General features: G+C 58.1%; 1 protein-coding gene across 2 annotated transcripts in view; it reads left to right on the forward strand.

Moving 5' to 3' along the window:
- EIF2AK3 (eukaryotic translation initiation factor 2 alpha kinase 3) overlaps positions 1–27790 on the forward strand; it is a 66634-nt gene that overhangs the window by 24383 nt on the left and 14461 nt on the right. Inside the window, exons 1-12 of one of the 2 annotated variants that reach the window (XM_064151684.1) lie at positions 3510–3641; positions 6250–6444; positions 10227–10357; positions 15087–15321; positions 15545–15707; positions 18273–18410; positions 19169–19291; positions 20091–20311; positions 21321–21433; positions 23136–23258; positions 24892–25041; positions 26701–27469. In XM_064151684.1, the coding sequence (XP_064007754.1) occupies positions 6322–6444; positions 10227–10357; positions 15087–15321; positions 15545–15707; positions 18273–18410; positions 19169–19291; positions 20091–20311; positions 21321–21433; positions 23136–23258; positions 24892–25041; positions 26701–27469 (2289 nt within the window). In that variant the 5' untranslated portion in view covers positions 3510–3641; positions 6250–6321. Of the gene's footprint in view, positions 1–3509; positions 3642–6249; positions 6445–10226; positions 10358–15086; positions 15322–15544; positions 15708–18272; positions 18411–19168; positions 19292–20090; positions 20312–21320; positions 21434–23135; positions 23259–24891; positions 25042–26700; positions 27470–27790 lie in introns of those variants that run through there. The other variant, XM_064151683.1, reaches the window with a different exon arrangement.

Genomic DNA, 27790 nt, shown 5'->3' on the forward strand with positions numbered 1-27790 from the left:
AGCAGCAAAGACCTTGAGCTGGAAGAGGGCAGATTTAGTTTGGGCATCAGGAGGAAGCTGTGCACAGTGAGGGTGGTGAGACAGTGGCACAGGCTGCCCTGGGAGGTGGTGGAGTCCCCATCTCTGGAGACATCCAAGATGTGTCCCTGTGCAGCCTGCTCTAGCTGGAGGTGTCCCCAGTGCCTGCACAAGAGGCCCTAGGAGGGTCCCTTCCAACCCAATGCAGTCTGTGGCTCTGCTGCTGGAGAGGACAACTCTGCAGCCCCTCTGTGCTGCCAGCTGCTGCTGTTTGTGGTGTTTCAGCTGTGTCAGACCTGGGAGCTTACCCCTGAGCAGATGCTTCAGATCTCAGCATCTGAAGTGCAAGCCCCTGGCAGGATGTTGCTTTGAGGGGAGAGGAAGGAGGAGTTGGCAGAGTTCTGTAGCCCTCAGCCCAGCACAGGATGCCAGCAGCACTTCGTGCACTGCTCCTCCACGACGTGCAGGGCCAGGGAAGTTGTGTGCATGGCTGGGCCCAGGCTCCTCTGATCCATGACACATGGAATCAATTGGTGGAGTGTGGGGAGGGTGGAAGGAGAAGAAAGCCTGGAATGGATAGAAAGTGTCAGAAGGTGAGCAGGAGCAGCCAGTGTGGATCTGCCAAAGGAAATCATGTTGGAGTGAGCTGGTGGCCTGCAATGTGCTGGCTGCATGGACCGGCACAGGAGAGCAGTGCATGTTGTCTGCCTGGACTTCAGCAAGCTCTTGGACACTGTCTCCCATTACATCCCTGTAGGCAGGCTCAGGAAGTGTGGGTTAGAAGAGTGGACACTGAGTGGGTGAGAACTGGCTGAAAAACAGAGCCCAGAGGGTGGTGATCAGTGGTGCAGAGCCCAGCTGGGGGCCTGTGGCCAGTGGTGGTCCCCAGGGGCTGGTGCTGGGCCCAGGCTTGTTCAGGTTCTTCATCAACAACCTACACAAGGGCACAGAGTGAACCTCTGCCAGTTTGCTGTGGCACCAAAGTGGGAGGGGTGGCTGAGACCCCCCAGGCTGTGCTGCCATCCAGTGAGCCCTGGGCAGGCTGAGAGCTGGGCAGAGAGGAACCTCCTGAGGTTCACCAAGGCCAAGGGCAGAGTCCTGCAGCTGGGCAGCAGCAAGAGCAGGCAGCAGCACAGAGTGGGGGGCAGCTGCTGGAGAGCAGCTCCCTGGAGAGACAGCTTGGGGTGCTGGTGGGCAGCAAGTGCTGCCTGGGGCAGCAGTGTGCCCCTGAGGCCAAGAGCAGCCTGGGGCAAGCAAGAGGAGTGTGGCCAGAAGGGCCAGGGAGGTTCTCCTGCCCCTCTGCCCTGCCCTGCTGAGGCCACAGCTGCAGTGCTGTGTCCAGTTTGGGGCTCCCCAGTTCAGGAGAGACACAGACCTGCTGGGGAGAGTCCAGCAGAGAGCTGGGAGGATGCTGAAGGGCCTGGGACAGCTCTGCTGTGGAGAGAGGCTGAGAGCCCTGGGGCTGGTTAGTGTGGGGAGGAGAAGGCTGAGAGGGTTCTGAGCAATGTCTGTCAGTAGCTGAGGGGTGGGTGCCAGGGGGAAGGTGCCAGGCTCTGTTTGGTGGGGCCCAGTGACAGCACAGGGCACAGCAGGCACAAGCTGGAGCCCAGGAGGTTGCAGCTCAGCATGAGGAGAAACTTGTTTGGTGTGAGGGTGCTGGAGCCTGGAGCAGGCTGCCCAGAGAGGCTGTGGAGCCTCCTGCTCTGGAGCCTTTCCAAGCCCCCCTGGCTGTGCTCCTGTGTGCCCTGCCCTGGGTGCTCCTGCTCTGGCGGAAGGATTAGAGTGGATGATCTCTGCAGGTCTCTTCGTTATGTGGTTCTGTGATAAGGATTTCATGTGGGCAGCTCTGGTCACTTCCATGCTCCTGTCAGGTGTTTCTGGTTGAGCTGTACAGCCTGGTGGGAAAAGTGCTGCTGAGGTTTGAGAAGCACTTCCAGTGCTTGTGCTGTGCAGAGCTGCTGTGTCCCCAGCCCCCAGGTGAGGTCCCTCGCACAGCTTCCCTGGCTTGGGCTGGCTCTTAGCCCTTCAGAGGAAGGCAACCTGATCGTGCTTCAGGAGGTGCAGCAGGAACGCCTGCTGTGGTGTGCCAGGGTGGCCAGGGGCAGCCTCTGCACAGGGCCTGCTGAACAGCCTGGGCTTGTCTGCTGGTGGCTGCTGTGGCTGCTGTGTCAGCAGGAGTGATGGGCTCACAGGGAAAGCTCTGCTGGAAGCCTGCACCTGTCCTTCCGCGTTCCCTGCTGCAGCTCCCTCTCTGCCCTTGGACACAGCTTAGAAGGGCACTTTGCTGATGTCCTGCACTGCCTTTGCAACCCACTCTGTTCCTCCTGGGCTGCTCAAACAGCTCTGGAAGCTCTGAGGAGTGCTTTGCTCTGCCACCAGTGCTTTACCATAGAATCACAGAGTTCAGCAGGTTGGAAGAGAGCTCCAAGCTCAGCCAGCCCAGCCTAGCACCCAGCCCCAACCAGACCATGGCACTAAGTGCCCCAGCCAGGCTTGGCTGCAACACCTCCATGCACAGCCACTCCACCACCTCCCTGGGCAGCCCATTCCAGTGCCAATCACTCTCTCTGCCAGGAACTTCCTCCTCACACCCAGCCTAGACCTGCCCTGGCACAGCTTGAGGCTGTGTCCCCTTCTTCTGTTGCTGGCTGCCTGGCAGAAGAGACCAAGTTGTTGGCAGAGAGTGGCCATGGTCTGGTTGATTGGCCAGGGCTGGGTGCTGGGGTGGGCTGGATGAGCTTGGAGGTCTCACCCACCCTGGCTGATTCTATGGTTCTAGTGCCAGGCACAGCAGATGCCTGTCCCAGCTCCCACAGCCCTCGGTGCCCCAGCTCTCTAGAGCCCCTTCTGCTGTCCGTTCTGTGTCCCCCCGCAGCCTCACCCTGCCGCCCGAGCTGCCTGCGCTGCCCTCTCGGGCGGGCAGGGGCAGGGGCAGGGGCAGGGGCAGGGGCAGGGGCAGGGGCAGGGGCAGGGGCAGGGGCAGGAGCAGCGGCAGGGGCAGGGGCAGGAGCAGCGGCAGCGGCAGCGGCAGGGGCAGGGGCAGGGGCAGGGGCAGCGGCAGCGGCAGCGGCAGCGGCAGGGGCAGGGGCAGGGGCAGGGGCAGGGAGCCTGCCGTGCGCTGGCAGTGCCGCTGCCCGCCGCGGGGGCTGCGCGGGAGCTGCATTACCTCAGCGCTGTCGGCCTGGAGACTGAGCCGCCGCCGGCGCTGATAGGCTGCGGCCGCCTGCGCGCAGCCAATGGAGCGCTGCGCTGCCGCTCCGCACGGGCGCCGGAGCGGGGGGGCCGCGGGGGGCCGCGGGGTGCCGCGGGGTGCCGGGGGGTGCTGCGGGGTGCCGGAGGGTGCCGCGGGGTGCTGCGGGGTGCCGCGGGGTGCTGCGGGGTGCCGGAGGGTGCCGCGGGGTGCTGCGGGGTGCTGCGGGCTCGGCTGGTGTGGCTCTGAAGTGTTGGTTGCGCTAGGCGGGGCCGCGGGCTCGGCGGCGGCTTGGCGGGGCAGGCAGCCCGCGGGCGTAGCTGTTTCCATGCGAGCCGAGCGGCGTGAGAGCATCCTGCTAACCTACATTTGCTGTGCCAGGAGATTTGCAGCTGACTGCCTGGGTGACTCACCGCCGGGCTGAGGGGATGAGGTAATGCTTCAGAGATACAGGCTGATGTCATTCCTCTACCTGAGCCGCATGCCGATGCTGCCTGCCTGTGCTTTCAAGGAAAGTCCCTCCCCGCCTGCCCGTGCTGGAGGCAGAGCGGAGCGCAGCTGCTCGGCAGTCACACAGAGCTTTGGCGCCTTCGGGATCAGCCACTTCCAGCCCCACTGCCCACCGTCTGGGGCAGCTTCCACCAGAGCTGGTCAACCTGCCTCGGAGCACTTCCAAGGAGGGGATATCCACAGCCTCCCTGGGCAACCTGTTCCAGTGTCTCACCACTATCAGTCTGAAGAATTTCTTCCTCCAGTCTGAGTCTGCCCTCCTCAAGTTCCAGATGGTGCAGACTGCATTGGGTCAGAAGGGACTCTCCGAGGGCTTCCTGTGCGACCCCCTGCAGGCACAGGGACAGTCCCAGCCAGAGCAGGCTGCACAGGCACCCAGCCAGGCTGACCGTGAATGGCTCCAGGGACACAGCCTCAAGCACAGCCCTGGGCAGCCTGTGCCAGTGTCTCACCACCCTCACTGTGCAGAGCTTCCTCCTCGTGTCCAACCTAACTCTGCCCTGCTCCAGTTTAAACCGTTGCCTCTTGTCCTATCTCCGCAGGCCCTTCTGAACAGTCCCTCCCCAACACTCATCTGTGTGGTGGTCTGGGCTGCAGTGTTTTGTTTGAAGGAGGATTTTCTCTGCCATGAGGGAGCTGGAAGTGTTCAGCCTGGAGAGAAGGCTCCAGAGGGACCTCAGAGCTTCCTGCCAGTGCCTGAAGGGATCCTGCAGGAAGGCTGCAGAGGGACTTGTGCTGAGAGTGTCTGAGACAGGCCAAGGAGGAATGGTTTGGAGCTGAGGCAGAGCAGGGTTAGAGTGGAGCTGAGGAAGAAGTTCTTCATCAGGAGGGTGGTGAGAGCCTGGCACAGGCTGCCCAGGGAGGCTGTGGCTGCCTCCTGCCTGGAGGTGTTGAAGGCCAGGCTGGATGAGGCAATGAGTAACCAAGTCTAGTTGAGAGGTGTCCCTGCCCGTGGCAGGAGAGTAGGAGTAGAGGATCGCTGCTTATGCACAGGGCTTGGACAAGATGATCTTTGGAGGTCTCTTCCCACCTGGCCCGTTCCATGACTCTGAGGTCATGTTTGAGCTGAGCACTACACACGCACTACACACTCCTTGCTTCCTGCCATGTGAAGTGGCTGAACCATTCTCCTCATGCTGAGGAGAGCTGCCCACATGGACAGGGCTTGTGGAGAAGCCTCATTACCATCAGCCCTCTTAATGCCTCTTCTCAGAAGCTGAGCTGCTGCGGGTTGCAGTTTCTCAGTGGTGTGGGTGGGCACAGCCACTGTGGCTCCAGTGAGCAGTGCTGTGTATTAGTTCTGGTCTATCCTGCTGCTAATGAGCTTCTGCAGCAGTCCCTAAGCACTCACTCACAGTGACTCATGCTTCCCAACAAGGGGCTCCCTGCAGGATGGACACCAGGGCCTGGGCAGGACTGGGCTGCTCTCTTTTTCTAGCACTCGTGTGCTTAAGGAGAGGCCAAGGAGCAGTGTGCTGAAAGCTGAGGAGTTCTGGGGAGGAGAGGTTGGATTTAACTCTCTGTAAAGGCAAAAGGGAATGTGGGCTTGAATGCCTCTGCTCTGATCTCTCACCTGGAGTGCAGCACTGCATACAGCCATGAGAACCCCAAAAGAAGGACATGAACCTGCTGGAGAGGGTCCAGAAGAGGCCACAAAGATGATCAGAGGCCCGGAGGACAGGCTGGGGGAGTTGGAGCTGTTCAGCCTCAGGAAGAGAAGGACTGCATGGAGAGCTTAGAGCTGCAGTTCAGTATCTGAAGTGGCTCTGGGAAGGCTGGGGAGGGACTGTTCAGAAGGGCCTGTGGGGAAAGGACAAGGGCAATGGTTTGGAGCTGGAGCCCAGCAGAGTTATGTTGGACATCAGGAGGAAGTCCTCCCCAGCTCACCTGTAGGTACTGGAAGGCTGCTCTAAGGTCTCCCTGGAGCCTTCTCCAGGCTGACCAGCCCTGATTCTCTCAGCCTGTCCCCATAGCAGAGGTTCTGCAGCCCTCTGATCGTCTTTGTGTCCTCCTCCGGACCCTCTCCGACAGCTCCAGGTCCTTCTTGTGCTGGGGGCCTTAGGGCTGGAGGCAGGTGAGGGCTGAGCAGAGCAGATGCAGCCAGCACACAGGTGGGCAGGGAGGGCTCACAGCAAGGGGAGCAAACAGTGCAGCAGAACCCTCCCTGCACTACCATTGTCTGGGAGCTGTCAGGAACCATCTGCACAGCTTGCAGTGGAACCAGGACCTGTGTCTTCAGGAGTGCAGTTTGTCTGAATTCTGATCTGTGAGCTGGTTGAGCTTTAAAGTGTTTTGCTTCAAAGGGAACAAGTGCCACAGGCTGAACTTCTTGGCTTAGACGAGTGGCAGAGAGCTGTGGGTGGAATGCCTGAGCACTTCCTGTCCTCAGCAGAGCTCTGCAGGAGAAGCCTCTGAGCTGCAGAGTGGGATGCAGTGCAGGGCAGGGCAGCATTGCTGCTTCCAGCTGTGGTCTGTCTGCTTCGATCCAGCCGTGGTTCAGCGGTAGCCAACCTTCCCTTCCATCCTTCCAGGTGTTTGGCAATAAGGTGATAATCCCTTCCTTGGATGGGGACCTGTTCCAGTGGGACCGGGACCGAGAGAGCATGGAGGCTGTGCCCTTCACAGTCGAGTCCCTGCTCGAGTCTTCCTACAAGTTCGGTGAGGACGTTGTCTTGGTTGGGGGAAAGTCTCTGACAACCTATGGGCTGAGCTCATACTCAGGGAAGGTAAGAGCCTGAAAAGTTGTCTTCTGTGTCTGTGTTTTGAGCACCGTTGCAAATAGGATGGTCTTGAGCTGTGGACTGCAGGGCAGCTCTGAGCTGACAGCTGCACAGCAGAGGGGAGCAGAGTCTGCGCCACCTGGGAACCAGGGCAGTGGCTTGGGGCTGCTGCACTTAGAATCACACAATTGGGTTGGAAGAGCTCTCTGAGATCACCCAGCACCCCCATGGCCACCAGACCATGGTCCCAAGTGCCATGGGCACACCTTCCCTGAACTCCACCACCTCTCTGGGCAGCCTCTGCCAATCCCTGACCACTCTTGCACCAAAGAAGTTTTTCCTCCGCTCCAACCTAACCCTCCCCTGGCACCATTTCAGGCCATTGCCTCTCGTCCTGTAACCTGATAGTAGGGAGCAGAGCCCAACCCCCCCCTCACTGCAGTCTCCTCTCAGGGAGCTGTGGAGCACACTGAGCTCTGCCTTCAGCCTCCTCTTCTCCAGGCTCAACACCCCCAGCTCCTTCAGCTGCTCCTCCCCAGCCCTGTTCTCCAGATGCTTCCCCAGCTTCGTTGCCCTTCTGTGGACCTGCTTCAGCCTCTAAATGTCCTTCTGGGGTTGAGGGCCCCACAACTGAACCCAGCACTCAAGATGTGACCTCGCCAGTGCCCAGTCCAGGAGGACAATCCCTGCCCTGCTCCTGCTGCCCACACCATTGCTTGATCCAAGCCATGCTGCTGATGCCCTTCTTGTCCACCTGAGCACACCCTGGCTTTTGATCAGCAGCTGTCACCCAGAACCCCCAGGTCCTTCCCTTCTGGACAGCTTTCCAGCCGCTCTGCCCCAAACCTGAGGCGTTGGTTAGGTGCAGGACCCAGCCCTTGGCCTTGCTGAACCTCATACAGCTGCCCTTGGCCTGGCCTGTGGATCCAGCCTGGGCAGAGCCTTCCTACCCTCCAGCAGATGAAGACTTCCACCCAGCATGGTGCCATCTTCAGACTGACTGAGGAAGCCTCCATGCCCTCCCCCAGGTCACTGATAAAGACACTCAGTGGAGCTGGCCCAGCACTGAGCCCTGGGGAGCAGCACTGGTGCCCACCCCTGCAGCTAACTCCATCCCCCAGCAGCCAGCACCAGTAGATGATGTTGCTGAGCTGCTCACTGCAGCCTCCTCCTGTCTGTGAGCTGCTGCTGTGCCCCTGTGCTGCCCTGCACACTTCCCTGGCTGGCTGCTGAGTGATTCAGCTTTGTCAGCCAGGGCTGAACCTTTCCCTCCTTGTTAGCTCACTTCTGTGATGAGCTTGCTGGAGCCAGCCCAGGGGAAGGGACAGGGGGTGTGTGACCAGAGGGGACTGGGGGGAAGAAAAAGGGATGACCCAGCTCTGCTGAGCTGGAAGAGAGGTGCAGTTTTAGCACTGAATCACAGAATGAGTTGGGTTGGAAGGGACCTTACAGCTCATCCAGTTCCAGCCCCCTGCCGTGGGCAGGGACAGCTCCCACCAGCACAGCTTGCTCAAGGCCTCATCCAGCCTGGCCCTGGACACCTCCAGGTAGGGCACATCCACAGCCTTCCTGGGCAGCCTGTGCCAGTGTCTCACCACTCTCACTCTAAAGCATTTCCTCCTCATTTCCATTCTCAATCTCCCCTCCTCAAGCTCAAATCCATCCCCCCTTGTCCTGTCACTCCCAGCCCTTGTCCAAAAGTCCCTCCCTAGCTCTCCTGGAGCACCTTCAGGTACGAGAAGGCTGCTCTGAGGTCTTCCTGGAGCCTTCTCTTCTCTTGGCTGACCAGCCACAACTCTCCCAGCTTGCCTCCACAGGGGAGGTTCTGCAGCTCCCTGAGCAGCTTGGAGGCTCCAGCAGCTCCAGGTCCCTCTCTTTGAAGTTGTATATTTTGAAAAATAAAAGCAAAAAGCAAACCAAAACCACCCCAGAAAAGCAAAGGAGGCTGGAAAAAGGCAGCGAAATGAATTGCAGTGCTCAGAGTCGCAGAAGGGACAGCCCCTCTTTGATGTCAGATGTCACCAGAGTGCTTCTAGAGACCTCCTGTGGTGCTGACCCTCTGCCGGGTCAGAAGCATTTGGTGCAGTTTGAAACCAGACAGACGAAGAGGGAATGGCCTAAGCTGCTCCAGAGGAGGTTTGGACTGGACATTAGGAAACATTTTTCCTAGCAAGAGTGGTCAGACGCTGGAATGAGCTGCCCAGGGAGGTGGTGGAGTCGCCAGCCCTGGCTGTGTTTCAAGGTGGTTTGGCTATGGTGCTTGGGGCTATGGTTTAGGGTGCACCTTGCAGGGCAGGGATAAGGGTTGGACTTGGTGAGCATGGGGGCTTTGCCAACCTGAAGGGTTCTGTGGTTCTATCATGAAGGGAGGCTGGGCTTGAAAACATGGAAACTTCCAAGGTGTGTTCTGCCAGGGATGACTTTTCTCCTGCTGACCTTGGATTCTGGGGTAGCCTATTGCAGGGGTGGTCAGTGGTGATGGAGAGCAGAGACCCAGTGTGAGTGTGGATGGAATCATCTTGATTTCCTCTCTGAGAGCAGGGGGCCCTGGCACCCACAGCTGGCTGCTCCCCCAGGGTGCAGGACGTGGACCTTACAGCCTCTGCTTGGCCTCCAGCCCTGTGCCCCCAGCAGCAGGGCAGTGTCTCCCAGGCAGTGCCTGGCTCTCAGTAGGAGCTTTGCAGGCTTCTGTCTTTGGCAGCGCCACAGCAGTGGAGATTTCCTGAGTCACTGGAGCAGGCTGCCCAGAGAGGTTGTGGAGTTTCCTTCTCTGGAGACTTTCCAACCCCTCCTGGATGTGTTCCTGTGTGCCTGCCCTGGGTGATGCTGCTCTGGCAGGGGGGTTGGACTGGGTGAGCTCTGCAGGTCCCTTCTAAGCCCTACCATTCTGTGACTCTGTGCAAGAGGCTCCAGGTCCCTTTGCCAGACACCACTGCCCAGGTCAGCCACCTCCTGTGAGGCCAAGTCTCTGCTGCTGCCAGGGTTAGGCAAGGTCCTCAGTGCCCTTTAATAGCTGACAGGGCAAAAGGGGAATCACAGAATTGGGGGATTTGGAGGGGACCTCAGAAGAGCATCCAGTCCAACCCCCCTGCCTGAGCAGGATCACCTGGAATGAATCACACAGGAGCAGTGCCCAGGCAGGTTTTGGATGGCTGCAGAGGAGGAGACTCCACAGCCTCTCTGGGCAGCCTGCTCCAGGCCTCCAGCACCCTCACAGGTGAAGTTTTCCCTTATGTTTGCATGGCACCTGCTGGGTTCCAGTTTGTGCCCATTGCCCCCTGGCCTGTCACTGGACACCGCTGAGAAGCCTCTGGCTTCGAGCTCCTGACACTCGCCCTGCAGCTGTTGATGAGCATCAATGAGACCCCCTGCCCAGTCTCCTCCAGGCTAAGCAGCCCCAGAGCTCTCAGCCTTCCCTCCCAGGACAGATGCTCCCTCACCTCCCTGGCGCTCTGCTCTTCCATAAATCAGTAGCTTGATGTGGAGCTGATGGATCTGTGCTGACAGAGGCACGGCAGGAGGCAGAGTCGCACCGTGGGACACACAGAGATGTTCTTTTGAGGGCTGTGGAAGCAGGGAGGAAAGAGAGGGCTAAGAGTAGCCCAAAGTGGAGCTCTCTTGGCGCCCGTGGAAGCTGTGCCTGTGCCCAGGCGTCGCTCCGAGCCAGGCGTGCAGCAGCCGCGGGCGCGCAGCCAGCAGCGTCCTCTCAGCGCCCTTGTCCTGGCCGCGACGCTGCTTTGCTTGGAGCCGCTCGGAAGCATGTGCGAGCCTCTCGCCTTGTCCCTCAGGTGAAGTACATCTGCTCAGCCGTGGGCTGTCGGCGCTGGGACGACGAGGAGACGGAGCAGGAGGAGACTCTGCTCTTGCACCGCACGCAGAAAACCGTGCGGGCGGTGGGACCGCGCAGCGGCACCGAGAAGTAAGTGCAGGGGCTGCGGAGGGCAGGGAGCGCTGCTCGCTGCCTGCTGGCTGCGCGGCGGCTCGGAGGGGCTCCAGGGGGCACGGAATCGCCATCGAGTCCCAAGTGTCACCGAACACCTTCTGATCAGCTAACCCCTGGCACTAAGTGCCTCATCCAGCCTCCTAAACACCTCCAGGGATGGGCACTCCACCACCTCCCCGGGCAGCCCATTCCAATGCCAATCTCTTGCTTTCAAGAGCTTCTTCCTAACACGCAGCCTGAACCTGCCCTGGCACAGCCTGAGGCTGTGTCCTCTTGTTCTGTCCCTGAGTGCCTGGGAGCAGAGCCCAACCCCACCTGGCTACAGCCTCCCTGCAGGCAGTGGTGGAGAGCAATAAGGTCTGCCTCCTCCGGTCCAGTGCCCCTGCTACCCAGGACCACCCAGGGGCACATCTCTCTAAAGGAGACTCCACAACCTCTCTGGGCAGCCTGTTCCAAGGCTCCCTCAGAGTTTTCTCTCGTTGAGGTGGAACTTCCTGCGCTCCACTTTGTGTCCATTGCCCCTTGTCCTGCACCGGGCACCAGTGAGCAGAGCTTGGCCCCTTCTTGGCACTCACCCTTCAGATGCTGCCGTTTGCAGCTGGGCTGCACTTGCAGTAGCTCTAAGGAGTGAACCGAGCAGAGGTAAAGTCTGCTCCCGGGAGCAGGCAGGGCTGTGTGCAGCCTGTGTTTTGCACACCTGGCTCTGCCAGGAAGCGAGAAGAGCTTCATTCCAGTCACAGAGTCCTGGGATGGGTTGGGTTGGAAGGCCCCTTGCAGGTCACCCAGTTCCACCCCCCTCCATGGACAGGGACTCCTCCCACCAGAACAGGGTGCTCCATGCCCTGCCCAAAACCTTTTCAGTCTTCAGTTTTTAAAGTCTCATTCTGAAATCTGCTTTGGTGGTGCTCAGAGCATAGGTCCTGTCCTTGAGCTGCTGTGGGGACCAGTTGAGGCTGTGGCCTTGCTGATGCTGTCCCATGGGAGTGTGAATGCAGCAGGATGGCTGTAAAATCCAGACACCTTTTCTGCTCCAGAACACAGGCTGACAAGGCTGCTCTGCTTGGCCTACAGAGCTACAGCTTGGAATTGCAGGATGGCTTGGGTTGGAAGGGACCTCCAGAGGTCATCTAGTCCAACCCGTTGCCGTGGGCAGAGAGGCCTCTCAGCTAGACTTGGCTGCTCAAGGTCTTATCCAGCCTGGCCTGGAACACCTCCAGGCAGGAGGCAGCCACAGCCTCCCTGGGCAGCCTGTGCCAGGCTCTCACCACCCTCCTACTGAAGAACTTTTTCCTCAGCTCCATTCTAACCCTGCTCTGCCTCAGCTCCAAACCATTCCCCCTTGTCCTGTCTCCAGACCCCCCTCAGCAAAAGTCCCTCTGTAGCCTTCCTGCAGGATCCCTTCAGGCACTGGCAGCAGCTCTGAGGTCCCCCTGGAGCCTTCTCCTCTGCAGGCTGCACACCCCCAGCTCCCTCAGCTGCTCCAGCCCTGGGAGCATCTGATGCTTTCCTCATGGGCTCTAGAAGAGGCTCAGTGAAAATGAGCTCTGATCTCCAGCTTGTCAGTGTTTGTCTGGAAGGAGAATGGAGAGAATCTGGAAAGCATCCAGGGAGAACAAAGCATGGAAAAAAAGACCTGAAAACCGAAGCTGCCCTCAGGCCCCTCTGCAGCCTTCCTGTAGGCTCTTTCAGGAGCAGGTGTAGCACAGGAGCAGCCATTCCCTGTGCCCTTGCTCCCTCTCCTGTCTGCAGCAGGCTTTGGCAGGCTGTGCAGCTGCTGTGTGTCACATTGGCCTCATTACAGCTGTTATGGATTCCAGCTTTGATGCCTGCAGAGCGAAGCCTTGGCTTGTGTGGCTCCTGGGCTCTGCTCTTGGCAGGGGAGGGATCTGCTCCAAACCTGTTCTCCCCTCTCACAGCTCTTTCAAAACCAGGCTAGCATCTGCACCAGGACCCTGCTGGCACTGTAGGCAGGAGCAAAGATTCCTTCCTGGTGACACAGTAAAGCTGCTCTGGAGTTCACAGGGTAGAGCTGGGGTGGGGTTAATCCAGAGACTAAATCCTGAGTGTATAAAACCTGCCAGACTTTTACCAGAAAGGTGTCAGCTCTTCAGGAGACAGTTTGGGCTCCTGCTGCTTGCCAAAGTGGCCTCGAGAGGTTTTGGGTAGCAAAAGAGTGTTTGAGAAATGTTTCCCTCCCTTCTTGCCGTTCAAGACACACATTTGCCATCTGCATCCTCTCTACAGCACTGGGCTGTGGGGGACAAAGGGAAGACAAGGAAGAGTGAAAAGAGACAAATAACAAAGAAGTAAAAAAGAGGGAGAAAAGAAGAAGAAATGAAAGAAGACAAGAGGAGAGGAGGGGGAAGAGGAGAGAAAGAGGGAAAAGAAAAGAGGAAGGAAAAGGAGAAAGGGAGAGAGAAAAAGGGAGGGAAAAGAAGAGGGAAAAAGGAGGGGGAATGAAGAGGAGGGAAAACAGAGGGGGAAAGAAAAGGAGGGGAAATGGAGGGGAAAAGAAGAGGAGGGAAAATGGAGAGTAAAGGAAGAGGAAAGAACAAAGAGGAAAGGAAGAGGAGGGGAAAAAGAGAGGAAAGGAAGAGGAAGGAAAAAGGGGAAGAAAAGGAGGGGAAAAGAAGAAGAGTGGAATAGGAGAGGAGAAGAAAAGGAGGGGAAAAGGAGGAAAAAAGAAGAGGGAAAATGATGAGGAAAAGAGGGGGAGGCTGCGGGAGCCAAAGCAGATGTACCTGCTTTATTCTTTGCCCTTCTGAAAGTGTTCAGCCTCAGCCCCAGTTTGGTGTGCAAAGGCGTCTGAGCTGCTGGCTCTGAAGGTCAGCTCTGTGCTCCTGCAGCTGTACCTGGCTCAGACCCTGGCTTGGCTTCTGTGAGATTCAATCAAGCAGGGTAAAACAAAAAGCACTGCCCCACCCTGAGCGTGGAGAACCTCCTGGGGCTAATTAACTCCACTTCGTTAATGAGGAGAAATGTGTGCAAAGAACTCTGGGGGCGGTTCCGGGGCCCTCACTCCAGTAAGGACATTAGGGACTGGAGCAGGTCCAGAGAAGGGCAGCAAAGCTGGTGAAAGGTCTGCAGAACAGTGCTGGGGAGGGGCAGCTGAGGGAGCTGGGGGTGTGCAGTGTGGAGAAGAGGAGGCTGAGGCAGAGCTCACTGCTGTCTGCAGCTCCTTGAGAGGAGGCTGCAGTGAGGTGGGGGTTGGGCTCTGCTGCCTGGTCTCAGGTGATAGAAGGAGAGGAACTGGCCTGGAATGGTGCCAGGGGAGGGTTAGGTTGGAGGAGAGGAAAATGTCTTTGGTGCAAGAGTGGTCAGGGATTGGCAGAGGCTGCCCAGGGAGGTGGTGGAGTGCCCATGGCTGGAGGGGTTCTGGAAACCTGTGGTCATGGTTTGGTGGCCATGGTGGGGTTGGTGGTTGGACTGGATGTGTGCACTGAACCTTTGCTGCCACTGGCCCTGCTCCAGCTGCCTTCTCACCTTGCCCACCATCTTGAGCCAGAGTTCTTAGCTTGTTTGGTGTGGCCAAGTTATTATTTTCCCCCATGATTTCATCCAAGACTTCATCCCTTCAGAGCTCCAAATCAGCCTGCAACTGTACAGAGGCATGAAGCACAACAAGGCCAAGGGCAGAGTCTGGCATCTGGGAAAGAACAGCCACATGGACCAGGATAGGCTGGGGCTGACCTCCCGGAGAGCAGCACTGGGGAAAGGGACCTGGGGGTGCTGGTGGGCAGGAGAATGCCACAAAGGCCAAGGGCAATGTGGGATGGATTGGAAGGGCTATGGTGAGTAGGTCCAGAGAGGTTCTCCTGCCCCTCTGCTCTGTCCTGGTGAGGCCGCATCTGGAGCCCATCCCAGAGCCAAAGCTGCTGCAGGCAGTGAACATCTCCTGTGGGGCCAGGCTGAGGCAGCTGGGGCTGGGAGCTGGCAGCAGAGCAGCCTGAGGGCTGCCCTCCGTGCTGTGCTGAAGATGTGCAGGGCAGTGTGGGCAGGACACAGCCAGGCTCTGCCCAGGGGTGGCCAAGGGCAGCACAAGGGGCACTGGGGGCAAGCTGGAGCAGAGGTGCCATGGTCTGAGGGGCCCCAGGTTATCCCAGACTCCCTAAAAAACTGCAGAGACAAAGATCCATCCCAGGGGATGAACCAGTAATGGGAGGTGCCAGGGAACAGGAGGGGAAACCTTGTCACTGAGGGTGCTGGAGAAAGCTGAGAGGGAGCTGAGCAATGTCTGTAACTGCCTGAGGGGTGGGAGCCAGGGGGAAGGTGCCAGGCCCAGTGACAGGCCAAGGCACAAGAGGCACAAGCTGGAGCCCAGGAGGTTGCAGCTCAGCATGAGGAGGAACTTGTTTGGTGTGAGGGTGCTGGAGCCTGGAGCAGGCTGCCCAGAGAGGCTGTGGAGCCTCCTGCTCTGGAGCCTTTCCAAGCCCCCCTGGCTGTGCTCCTGTGTGCCCTGCCCTGGGTGCTCCTGCTCTGGCAGGGGTTGGCCTGGCTGAGCTCTGCAGGTCCCTTCCAAGCCCTAACGTTCTGTGATTCTGGATTAGCGCTCCCTGCCCTGGCACAGTTGTGTCCACTGCCAGTGAGAGCTTGCTGGCAAAATGTGGACCGTGTCTAGCTTGTTGGGACTAAGAGCCTGCTGGGTGGAGCATGTGGAAGTTGCTTGGACTCAGTTTCCATCCAGCTTTTGCTGTTTCCCTTGCAGGTGGAATTTCAGCGTCGGTCACTTCGAGCTGCGCTACGTCCCAGAGCTCGAAAGCAGAGCTGGGTACCTGGAGGGCAGCTTGAAATCAACTGTGGGCAAGGAGGACACCAAAATCATTTCAGATGTGGAGGAGCAGGAAGCTGTGATGAAAGACACAGTGATAAAGGTCTCAGTAGCTGACTGGAAGGTGATGGCTTTTAACAAACGAGGAGGACATCTGGAATGGGAATACCAGGTAGGGGAAAGGACAGCAGAGAGCTGCGGCATGGATGGTGGCTGTGAGCCTGGGGGTCAGGAGTGGGCTTCACAAAGGAGCAGACAACTGCTGGGCACTGAAGTTCTGGCTCAGAAGCACTGCAGAAGGATCCCGAGGAGCGTTAGTGCTGTGGTTAGCATTGTCCTTCTCCCCTCTCTGCTTCCCCCAGCGGTAATGTGGCACTCGCCTCTCTCCTCTGCAGTTCTGCACTCCCATCGCCTCTGCGTGGCTGGTGAAGGACGGCAAAGTGATCCCCATCAGCCTCTTCGATGACACGAGTTACACTGCCAGCAGCGAGGTGCTGGAAGATGAGGAGGATCTGGTGGAAGCTGCCAGGGGGGCCACAGAGTCCAGCGTCTATTTGGGTGAGGCACTGCCTGCAGCCTTCTCTGTAGGGAACTGGGCTGAGCCCTTGCTCTGCTCAGCCTGGAGTGCAGCAGATCAGCCAGTCCAGCCTTACCTCGGGACCAGCCTGCTGTCCCTCAGCACCACCTCTCTGCCTCTTTGAAACACCTCCAGGCATGAGGACTCAACCTGGGCAGCCTGTGCCAGGTTTGGAGAAGCCTTTTGGTCAAGAAGTTTCCTTCTCATGTCCAACCTAACCCTGCCCTGGGGCAGTTTGAGGTCATTTCCTCTTGACCTAGCCCTTGTTACTAGGTAGAACCCAACCTCCTCTCAGGAAGCAATGAGCTCTGCCTTCAGCCTCCTCTTCTCCACAGTGCACATCCCCAGCTCCCTCAGCTGCTCCTCCCCAGCCTTGTTCTCCTGACCCCTCACCAGGTTCATTGCACTCTTCTGGAGCTGCTGCAGTGTCCACCTTGGAGTGAGGGCCCCAGAACTGAACCCAGCACTCAAAAGCGTGGCCTCCCCAGTACTGATTCTAGTGAGAGAATCCCTGCCCTGGCTCTGCTGGGCACAGCACTGCTGATCCAGGCCAGGCTGCTGCTGCCCTTCTTGGCCACCTGGGCTCACTGCCTGCTGTCCATCAGCACCTCCATCTCCAGCCCACTCATGTGCCACATTCATTTCTCCTCTCTGCTCCTTACAGTACCTTCCCATGAAGACAATCCCTGGGAGATTTGATGTGACTGTCAGCATTTGTTTGGGGTGGTTTGTGAGAGCTGGCAGGAGAGTGGCCCTGGGCCCTTCCTCTCTGCTGGCTGTCCCTGGGTACTAAATGTTCAGACCCTTTCTGGGCCGCAGCCTTTTCTGTAAGTCTTTACCCTGTTAGTGTGTTCCATTAGAACCCTGGGAGGAAGCTAAATTGTTCCAGCACTGCTGGTAATGGCTGTTGAGGAATGGTGTGGTCAGCAGGAGCAGGGAGGTCATTCTGCCCCTGTACTCTGCACTGGTTAGACCACACCTTGAGTGCTGTGTTCAGCTCTGGGCCCCTCAGTTTAGGAGGGACATTGAGATGCTTGAGTGTGTCCAGAGAAGGGCGACGAGGCTGGGGAGAGGCCTTGAGCACAGCCCTGCGAGGAGAGGCTGAGGGAGCTGGGATTGGTTAGCCTGGAGAAGAGGAGGCTCAGGGGTGATCTTATTGCTGTCTACAGCTACCTGAGGGGTGGTTGTGGCCAGGAGGAGGTTGCTGTCTTCTCTCAGGTGGCCAGCACCAGAACAAGAGGACACAGCCTCAGGCTGCACCAGGGGAGATTTAGGCTGGAGGTGAGGAGAAAGTTCTTCCCTGAGAGAGTCATTGGACACTGGAATGGGCTGCCCGGGGAGGTGGTGGAGTCACCGTCCCTGGAGCTGTTCAAGGCAGGACTGGACGTGGCACTTGGTGCCATGGTCTGGCCTTGAGCTCTGTGCTAAAGGGTTGGACTTGATGATCTGTGAGGTCTCTTCCAACCCTGATGATACTGTGATACTGTGATACTGTGATACTGTGTGTGAATTTGAAAGGAGCCTCAGCTCTGCAGAGCCTGAACTCCTTTAGAGCTGGCATTTCTCTGTAGCAGCTCAGGAGGTGCTTCATGGTTAGGAATGTTCTCATCTCCTGTTTTTCTGCAGCAAGGGGAATGCATCACTTGAGTGCACCCAGCCTAGCAAGCAGAGTCAGCATCTCAGATTGGCAGAGGAATTCAACAGGGCAAAGTGCAAGGTCCTGCCCCTGGGTCGAGTCAGTTCTCAATGTCAGCCCAGGCTGGGGATGTGATGTTGAGAGCAGCCCTGCAGAGAAGGGCTAGGGGGTGCTGGTGGGGAGAAGATAGACAGGGGCCAGCAATGGGCACTGGCAGCACAGAAGTCCAAGGGCATCCTGGGCTGCATCCAAAGCAGTGTGGGCAGAGCTGGAGAGGGGATCCTGCCCCTCTGCTCTGCTCTGGGGACACCTCATCTGCAGGGCTGTGGCCAGCTGTGGGACCCCAAGATGAGAGAGACCTGGGGCTGCTGGAGAGGGTGCAGAAGAGGCCCAGAGATGCTCGGAGGGATGGAGGACCTCTGCTGTGAGGACAGGCTGGGAGTTGGAGCTGTTGAGCCCTGGAGAAGAGAAGGCTCCAGGGAGACCTCAGAGATGCAGTCCAGTATCTGGAGGGGACCTGCAGGCAGGCTGGGGAGGGACTGTTCAGAAGGGCCTGTGGGGATAGGCTGAGGGCAGTGGTGTGGAACTGGAGCAGGGCAGAGTTAGGTTGGACATGAGGAGGAAGTTGTGCACAGTGAAGGTGGTGAGACACTGGCACAGGCTGCCCAGGGCTGTGCTTGAGACTCTGTCCCTGGAGCCATTGAAGCTCAGGCTGGCTGTGTCCCTGTGCAGCCTGCTCTGGCTGGAGGTGTCCCTGTGGGCAAGATGCCCTTGGAGGGTCCCTTCCAGCCCAGTGCCATCTGTGAAGCTCCTTTCTGTGCTGTTTTTAACCACCTATCTTAACTGAGCAGTTCTCCAAGGATGAGGAGAAGTACATCTGAGCCCTGACCCCCTCTGGTTTGCCACTCAGGTATGTACAGGGGCCAGCTGTACCTGCAGTCCTCAGTCAGGATCTCTGAGAAATTCCCAAGCAACCCCAAGGCTCTGGAATCCAGGAATGACAACTCCATTATCCCTCTGCCCAAGATCAAGTGGAAGCCTTTGATCCGTGAGTACCAATTTGCAGTTGCCTTTCATGCCTGCTCCCTGCACACACAGCACAGCTTCCTGCTTGCCAGTCCGCTTCAAACCAGGGCAGTGTTCCCCTCTGGAAGCTGCTCCAGGAGCTAGCTCTGTGCTGCATTAGTGGTTGGTTTGGGGCAGACAAATGGCTACTGTTTGCTTTCTTTCCCTGTTAACTTGACAGGACCAAATCTCAAGGGGCAAAAATAATAAAGCTTTTTGTTTTCCAAAGCAAAGTTTCGATCACAGAGGGGAAGATGTTTGCAGTGATGGGGATGAGTGAGTTGACTTGTCCCAGACCAGTGTTTAGTGGGGGGGGAGAGATATTCACAGATGGCATTGGGTTGGAAGGGACCCTCCAAGGTCATCTGATCCAACTCCCCTGCAGGCAGCAGGGACACCTGCAGCTGGATCAGGCTGCTCAGGGCCACATCCAGACTGATCTTGAATGTCTGCAGGGTATTAGTAACTGTTCCCATCAGATGCCCTTCTTAGTGTTTCCTTGCACTCCTTGGGGTTCTCTTGGTCCAAGAGGTGCTTTCTAAGGCTCTGCACTTGTATGAAATCATAGAATCAAGCAGGTTGGAAGAGAGCTCCAAACTCATCCAGCCCAACCTAGCACTCAGTCAACCAGACCATGGCACTGAGTGCCCCAGCCAGGCTTGGCTTCAGCACCTAAACGCATGCAGGAGCAGAAGCTGTCTGACAGTTGAGCTGAGAGCAGTCTGCCTTCTCTCTGCTCAGATTCTCCTTCCAGGACTCCCGTGCTGGTGGGCTCTGACGAGTTTGACAAGTGCCTCAGCAACGACAAGTTCTCCCATGAGGAGTACAGCAACGGAGCGCTCTCGGTGCTGCAGTACCCCTACGGTAGGTGGGGGCTCTGCCCTGGGACGTGCCACAGGGAGCACAACTGCATCCTGGAATGGTTTGGGTTGGAAGGGACCCTATAGCTCATCCAGTTCCAGCCTTTGAGACGTGGGCAGGGTCAACTTCCCCTAGCCCAGGTTGCTCAAGGCTTTATCCAGCCTGGCCTTGAACATAGGTCTGAGCAGAGCAGAGGGGCAGAATCCCCTCCCCTGTGCTGCTGCTCTGCCTGCTCTGGCTGCAGCCAGCACACAGCTGGCTCTGGGCTGCCAGCCACCAGTGCTGGCTGCTGGGCACTTTGGCACCAACTGACACCCCCAAGGCCCTCTCCTCTAGGCTGCTCTGGAGCCACTGCTCACCCAGCCTGGATTTGTGCTTGGCTTGCTCTGACCCAGCTGCAGGAGCTTGCACTGGGCCTTGTTGTCCTTCCTGAGGCTGCCTTGGGCTCACCTCCACAGCCTGTCCAGGTCCCCCTGGCTGGATCCCTTCCCTCCAGCCTGTCAGCCACACCACACAGCTTGGTGTCACCCACAGACAGCTGAGGGTGCCTCAGTCCCAGTGTCTGTGCCACTGACAGGTGTTAACCAGCACTGGTCCCAGTACAGAGCCCTGAGGGCTGCCACCTGCCCCTGGTCTCCATGTGGGCATTCAGGAGGGACCAGCACTTGCTGATGTGCCACTGAAGCTCCTGGGGCATGCAAGCAGACCCCTCCTTGCCTGCTGAGGACTCGTGCCAGGGAGAGGACCAAAGCATTGGTGGTGCCCCCAAGCCACTGTGCCCCTCTCTGCCCTTCCCACCCAGACAATGGCTACTACCTGCCCTACTACAAGCGGGAGCGCAGCCGGCGCAGCACCCAGATCACCGTCAGGTTCTTCGAGGACGCCGGCTACAAGAGCCTCCGCAAGAAGGACCCTGTGCTGCTGCTGCACTGGTGGAAGGAGATCGTGGGCACCATCCTCTTCTGCATCGTGGCCACCACCTTCATCGTGCGCAGGCTCTTCCACCCCCAGCCGCACAGCAGGGTGAGCGCTCGGCCGGGCTGGGGCCTCGGCGCTGCCGCAAGCTGCTCAGGCTTTAGCCCTGACTCATGGAGCCATGGCATGGGCTGGGCTGGGCTGGGAGGGGGCTTAGAGATCACAGTCACAGGATGGGATGGGATGGGATGAGATGGGCTGGGCTGGAAGGCACCTCCAAAGCTCATCCATCCCAACCCCCTGCACTCAGCAGGGACATCCTCCACTGGAGCAGGCTGCCCACAGCCCTCTCCAGCCTCACCTGCAATATCTCCAGGGATGGGGCCTCAGCCACCTCCCTGGGCAGCTGCTGCAGTGTTCCAGCAGCCTCCTGGTGCAGAACTTGTTCCTCACATCCAATCTCAGTCTGCTCTGCTCTGGTGTGCAGCCATTGCCTTCATCCTGTCCCTGCAGGCCTTTGTGAACAGTCTCTCTGTAGCCTTCTTGTAGCCCCTTCAGGCACTGGCAGGTTTCTGTTAGGTCTCTGCAGAGCCTTCTCTTCTGCAGGCTGAACACCCCCAGCTCCCTCAGCCTGTCCCCATAGCAGAGCTGCTGCAACCCCCTGAGCATTTTTGTGGCCTCCTCTAGATCGTCTCCACCCCCTGTCATGGGCAGAGTCACCTCCCACCAGCACAGCTCACTCAAGGCCTTATCCAGCCTGGCCTTGAACATCTCCAAGGAGGAGACATCCACAGCCTCCTTGGGCAGCCTATTGCAGAGTCTCACTGCCCTCCTACTGAGGCACTTGCTAAGACCCAGCCTAACCCTGCTCTCCCTCAGCTTAAACCTGTAATGGAGAGCCTAAAGTCCAAAGTTTGTTCAGCCACCACAGCTCCAGAGCTGGCAGCTGCCATGCACCGTTGGCCTCCTTGTTCAGAGTGCATCAACCAGAGCTTTGGAGATGCTTCCAGTGACATCATTTTGTGCCATAGCTGAGGGGTGCAAACTGCCTCAGGGGCTTGAGGAGCTGATTGGTTTGCTTGGGTTTCGTTGTTCTTGCCTTGGTGACCCCCCTCAGCTGCGGAAGGAGTCGGAGACGCAGTGCCAGACAGACAGCAAGTACGAGCCTGCTGCTGAGAGCGTCCAGGACAGCAGCTGGAGCGACCTCAAGAGCTCCGGATACGTGTCCAGGTGAGCTCAGCCAGCACTGCACTGCAGGGTGTGCCAGGGGCACCTCCCTCCAGCCCAGCCTGCTCAAGGCCTCATCCAGTCTGGCCTTCAGCACCTGCAGGGAAGGGCATCTGCAGCCTCCCTGGGCAACCTGTGCCAGTGCCTTGCCACCCTCACTGCCGAGAACCTTCCCAGTCTCCAGTCTCAGTCTGCCCTCCTCAAGCTTCAGTCTGTTCCCTCTCATGCTGTCACTGCCAGCCCTTGTAAAAGGCAGAGAATCCCAGAATGGTTAGACTTGGAAACGACCTTAAGGATCATCTCCCACCTCCCACTAGCCCAGGTTGCTCAGAGCCTCACCCAGCTTTCTTGTGGCCTCCTTCAGGCACTAGAAGGCTGCTCTAAGACCTCCCAGGGGATGTCAGTGTGAGAACCACCCAGGGGAAAGAGCAGATTCTGCTCTTGTCCTCCAGCTTGGCAAATAGTCAGCAGCTGCCACAAGGCACCCTGCCAGCCCAGTGCCAATGGCAGCCTGCAGCTGCAAGCGATCCCAGAGGGCCTCCTGGACTCCTGTGATCAGGAATGTTGCTCTCATATCTCCTGCTCCTCCATGAAATGGGAGATTGCTTCGTGAAGGTTTTGATCAGTTCTGCCTTCCTGTGTCCCACTCTGTGCCCACTGTCCCTTCTCCTGTCACTGGGCTCTACTGAAAACATGTCAGCTCCAGCTTCTTGCCCTCACCCTTTAGGGCTTGCTGAGCACTGAGCAGATCCCTTCTGGGGCTGCTTTTCTGCAGGCTCAACAGCCCCAGGGCTCTCAGCCTCTCCTCCTCACAGAGCTGCTTCAGGCTGGATTCCCTCCAGTAGTTTCCTGTCTCTCTGGACCTGGGGAGCCCAGAGCTGGCCATGATACCTGCATCCTTTTCAGGGTAGAGTGGAGGGGGAGCAAAAACTCCCTCAACCTGCTGGCCACACTCCACAGATCAAAGAGTCACAGAACATCAAGGGTTGGAAAGCACCTCCGGAGCTCAGCCAGGCCAGCCCCTGCCAGAGCAGGGCACCCAGGGCAGGGCACACAAGAGCACAGCCGGGGGGCTTGGAAAGGCTCCAGAGCAGGAGGCTCCACAGCCTCTTGGGCAGCCTGCTCCAGGCTCCAGCACCCTCACACCAAACAAGTTTCTCCTCATGCTGAGCTGCAACCTCCTGGGCTCCAGCTTGTGCCTCTTGTGCCCTGTGCTGTCACTGGGCACCACCAAACAGAGCCTGGCACCTTCCCCCTGGCACCCACCCCTCAGCTACTGACAGACATTGCTCAGAGCCCTCTCAGCCTTCTCCTCCCCACACTAAGCAGCCCCAGGGCTCTCAGCCTCTCTCCACAGCAGAGCTGTCCCAGGCCCTTCAGCATCCTCCCAGCTCTCTGCTGGACTCTCCCCAGCAGGTCTGTGTCTCTCCTGAACTGGGGAGCCCCAAACTGGACACAGCACTGCAGCTGTGGCCTCAGCAGGGCAGGGCAGAGGGGCAGGAGAACCTCCCTGGCCCTGCTGGCCACACTCCTCTTGCTGGCCCCAGGCTGCCCTTGGCCACCTGCCCACACTGCTGCTCCAGGGCTCACTGCTGCGTGAAGTGTTGCACAGGAAGGTTGCCCTCTCAGCCACAGGTGGCTCAGGGTTCCAGCTGTACTAACACATTTTCTGCCCCCTCCTTTCTTCTGTGCCTCCCTCCCCCAGGTACCTGACAGATTTTGAACCCATCCAGTGTCTGGGGCGTGGAGGCTTTGGAGTAGTCTTCGAAGCCAGGAACAAAGTGGACGACTGCAACTACGCCATCAAACGGATCCGGCTGCCCAACAGGTACCCGGGGCTGCCTCTGCCAGCTGCTGCTGCCCTGCCTGCTCAGCTCTCCACGGGGAGCAAGGACAGGCTTGTCCTGGGGGGCTGGCCTGGACTGGCATCGCAGCAGAGGGGTGACCTGCTCAGCTGAAGTGCTTGCAGAGCAGGAGCCTTGTGAGGATGCTGCAGCTCCATGGGAACTCACAGATCCATAGAGTGGGTTGGGTTGGAAGGGACCTCAAAGATCATCCATTGCCATGGGCAGGGACACCTCCCACTAGCCCAGACTGCTCAAGGCCTCATCCAGCCTGGCCTGCAGCACCTCCGGGTCAGATGAAGGCCTGAACTGCTTTGGTTCCCTCGCTGATCAGAGCCTTTGGCAACAGCATGACTTATTTGTGGCACTGTTAATTTGCTTCTCTCCTTCCTCTCCTTACCTTTCCTACTTTCCTTTTCTTTTCCCTCTCTCTCCCCAGCTTCTCTGGCTCCATTCCTCCATTTTGTTTCATTTTTTGGCCCCACAACCCCTCCCTTTTCTTTCAGTCGTAGGTGGTCAAGCCATGCTGCTGAATTACCCTACCCAGAGCTTGCAGCAGTTCCTTTTAGTGGGAGATGGGAGACTGCTTCTGGAAATCTCAAGTTAGAACAGCACCAGGCAGGCCAGTAGAGGGAGGGGGTAAAGCCATGGCATCCAGACTGCCTTTGGAATGTGTTGCACAAGTGTGGCTCTTGGACAGGGAAGGAATTTATGGTAGCCCAAATTCTTCTTTCTCAGGCACGTTCAAACCCATTGACTAAAAGCATCTGACTTCATCTGATCCACCTGGGGTCTTCTGAAGAGAAATGAATTAGCTCAACAGGCCAGCAGCTGACTTCCTGTCCACAGAGTGGCAGGGGGTGGAAGGGACCTCCAGAGCTCAGCCAGTCCACCCCCCTGCCAGAGCAGGAGCACCCAGGGCAGGGCACACAGGAACACAGCCAGGGGGGCTTGGAAAGGCTCCAGAGCAGGAGGCTCCACAGCCTCTCTGGGCAGCCTGCTCCAGGCTCCAGCACCCTCACACCAAACAAGTTTCTCCTCATGCTGAGCTGCAACCTCCTGGGCTCCAGCTTGTGCCTGTTGTGCCTTGTCCTGTCACTGGGCACCACCAAACAGAGCCTGGCACCTTCCCCCTGGCACCCACCCCTCAGCTACTGACAGACATTGCTCAGAGCCCTCTCAGCCTCGTCTCCACACTACCCAGCCCCACACTGGAGATGCTCTTTCTGCAGTCTCCCTGTCTGTGCCATTAAAAAAGAAGCCCCAAGGTGTCCCTGCCTGTCTCCCTTGCTGTCAGTGTCTTCTGCATTCCTCTAGAAGTGTTTAGTGCTCTTTTCCCTGTTCCTTTGAAGAGTGAAGAGCAGGAAACTCTTCTCCTGAGCTCTGCTGCCTGTCAGGGTTTGAGGAGGGCTGGCTGAGAGCTGAGCTTTGGGAGCACCCCCTGCAGCTGCAGCCCTCCAGAGGAGTTCTCAGGGCCTGAAGGTCTGTCTGTTGGCATGGGGAGCACCACTGCTGGCCTCTCCCTGCTCAGCTAGCTGAGATTGAGCTCCTGTGCAGAGATCAGTGTGCCATGCTGCTGCTCTCTGACCCTGTGCCTGTTGTCTCCTGGCCTGGCAGGGAGCTGGCGCGCGAGAAGGTGATGCGGGAGGTGAAGGCCTTGGCCAAGCTGGAGCACCCAGGCATCGTCCGCTACTTCAACGCCTGGCTGGAGGCTCCCCCCGAGAGCTGGCAGGAGAAGATGGATGAGCAGTGGCTGAAGGATGAAAGGTAACTCGAGGGGGTTAACAATTCAGTCTGAGACTGGGCAGCAACAGAACTGGAGAACTGGTGAAGAGCCCAGAGCTGGTTGTGAAATGTGCCTTGGCAGCTTGTGCTGGGAGAGCTGGGGCTGCTCAGCAGGGAGAGGAGAGGGCTCCAGGGAGACCTCAGAGCTGCACTTCAGGATCTGCAGGGCACCTGCAGACAGGCTGGGGAGGGACTGTTCAGAAGGGCCTGTGGGGAATGGACGAGGGCAGTGGTTTGGAACTGGAGCAGGGCAGTTAGGTTGGACATGAGGAGGAAGTTGTGCACAGTGAGGGTGGTGAGACACTGGCACAGGCTGCCCAGGGCTGTGCTTGAGGTCCCATCCCTGGAGCCGTTGAAGCTCAGGCTGGCTGTGTCCCTGTGCAGCCTGCTCTAGCTGGAAGTGTCCCTGCTGCCTGCAGGGGTCGCACAGGATGCCCTTGGAGGCTCCTTCCAAGCCAATCCATTCAATGATTCTGTGATTCAGGTATATCACACCTGGTCATTTTTGGGTCCTGCCTTGTGGCTCCTTCTTTCAGTTCAAGACACACCTTGCAATGCTTAAAACAACCTCTGTGACTGAATCTTCCCACGGTTGGAGCATTGCTTTTACACTTTGGCATCTCCCTCTTCTTTGCTCCTTTCATTCAGTACTTCAGTGGTTTCATGTCAGCAGCAGTCTGGGGGGGATTGCGAGAGTGATCATTTATAAAGCTTAGTAGAAGTAGTTAAAAATGGAAAGTGAGATGAAGGAGCTGGAGGGTGTTAGGAGACAGGCAGAAGTGGGAGTGTGTTAGCATTTAAAAAAGGAAGCCTCATCTCAGACTGTTTCCTGGCCTCACAATAACATCTGAACGTGCCCAACCCTTTGTAGAGTGTAGCAACATTTATGGTGTCAGGCACCAGTGACCATCTCACAGCCTTCAAGGTGGCTCAAAGAGTCACTGTCAGGCATCTGAGTGTGCAGGGCTGCATCTCCTCCTGCTGCAGATGAGCCTGACTCTGTGTTGGGAGTCCAGGCACTAGATCTTGCTCAGTGGCCTTTGATCAGCTCTCTTGTCTCACTGAGAACATCAGTCCCTGCCAGCTGAGGCCTGCTGCTTAGTGGTTCCCACACCTGAGCACTCAGCCTCATGGTGTGACATGGCCCTGCAGAGGAGGTCACCAGGATGCTCAGAGGGCTGGAGAAGCTCTGCTGTGGGGACAGGCTGGGAGTTGGGGCAGTTGAGCCTGGGGAAGGCTCCAGGGAGAGCTCTTACAGTACCTGTAAGAGAGCTGGGGAGGGCCTTTGGACACTGACTGGGTGTAACAGGACAAAGGACAATGGATTGAAGCTTGAGTAGCAGAGATCGAGGCTGGAGATGAGGAGGTGATGGTGGGGGACACTGGCACAGGTTGCCCAGGAAGGTTGTGGCTGTCCCCCTCCCTGGAGGTGTTTGAGGCCAGGCCTTGAGCAAGCTGTGCTAGTGGGAGGTGTCCCTGCCCATGGCAGGACTGGATGATGTTGAAGGTCCCTTCCAACCCAGCCCACTGTAGGAGGCTCTGGTGTGGTCCTCAGTAGCAGCAGTTCAAAGCTGGGCTCCTGCAGCGCCTGTGAGCGGATTGCAGGTCCCTGGTGTTGACCTCTTGGTTGTGTTCCTGCAGCACTGACTGGCCACTCAGCTCTCCCAGCCCCATGGATGTGCCATCCTTCAAGATCAGAGCAGAGCCTTTCTCTGCCAAGGAGCAGGTGGAGGTGGCTGCCACTTGCTCGGAGAGGCTGGCCTCCGTGGGAATACCCTGTGGGCAGTCTGACACCTCTGGAAGCCACTTTTCTCCTCTGGAGTTCTCTGCCACGGACAACAGGGACTTGCAGCAGTCAGAGGACCCTCTGCTGAACCTGCAGGACAGTGTCCTGACAGGCTGTGATGCAGAGGACAGCACCATCAACAGCAACGTCCTGGAGCACTCCCTGGGAATGTGCTCTTCGGCTGCTCCTGGAGGGCACCTGAGGGAAGGGACCTCCTCCTCCATTGTGTTTGAGGATTCAGGCTGTGGCAACGCCTCCAGTAAGGAGGAGAAGGTTGATGTTTCACACAAGGAGAGCTTTTCTGACGGGAAGGCAAGAGGTGCAAAGGAACCTGAGCATCAGAAGTCTACTTCAGGAAGTCCTCTGTCTGTGTCTCCGCCGAGGCCAACCAGCCTGAGCCTGGACCTTTCTAAGAACATTGCAGACAAAGTCAAGCCTCCCTCCCCAAAGGTCTACCTGTACATCCAGATGCAGCTCTGCAGGAAGGAGAACCTCAAAGACTGGATGAGCAGGAGGTGCAGGATAGAGGAGAGGGAGAGGACGGAGTGCCTGCAGATATTCCTGCAGATAGCTGAAGCTGTTGACTTCCTGCACAGCAAGGGCCTGATGCACAGGGATCTGAAGGTTGGTACTCAAGGGGCACAGTAGCAAGGCAGTTGGTTCGGGGGGGGGGGGGAATTTATTTACTACCATGATCACCACAGAATTCAATAGGGCCAAGGGCTGGGTCCTGCACTTGGGTCACAACAGCCCCAGGAAGGCTCCAGGCCTGGGGCAGAGTGGCTGGAAGCTGCCCAGCAGAAAAGGACCTGGGGGAGGTTGGTTGACAGCAGCTGAAGATGGTCAGGATGTGCCCAGGTGGCCAAGAAAGGCACCAGGAGACTGGCCTGGATCAGCAGTGGTGTGGCCAGCAGCAGCAGGGCAGGGATTGTCCCCTTGGAATCA

This window comes from Pogoniulus pusillus, chromosome 11, assembly GCF_015220805.1.
Source record: "Pogoniulus pusillus isolate bPogPus1 chromosome 11, bPogPus1.pri, whole genome shotgun sequence".
NCBI classification, from domain to species: domain Eukaryota; kingdom Metazoa; phylum Chordata; class Aves; order Piciformes; family Lybiidae; genus Pogoniulus; species Pogoniulus pusillus.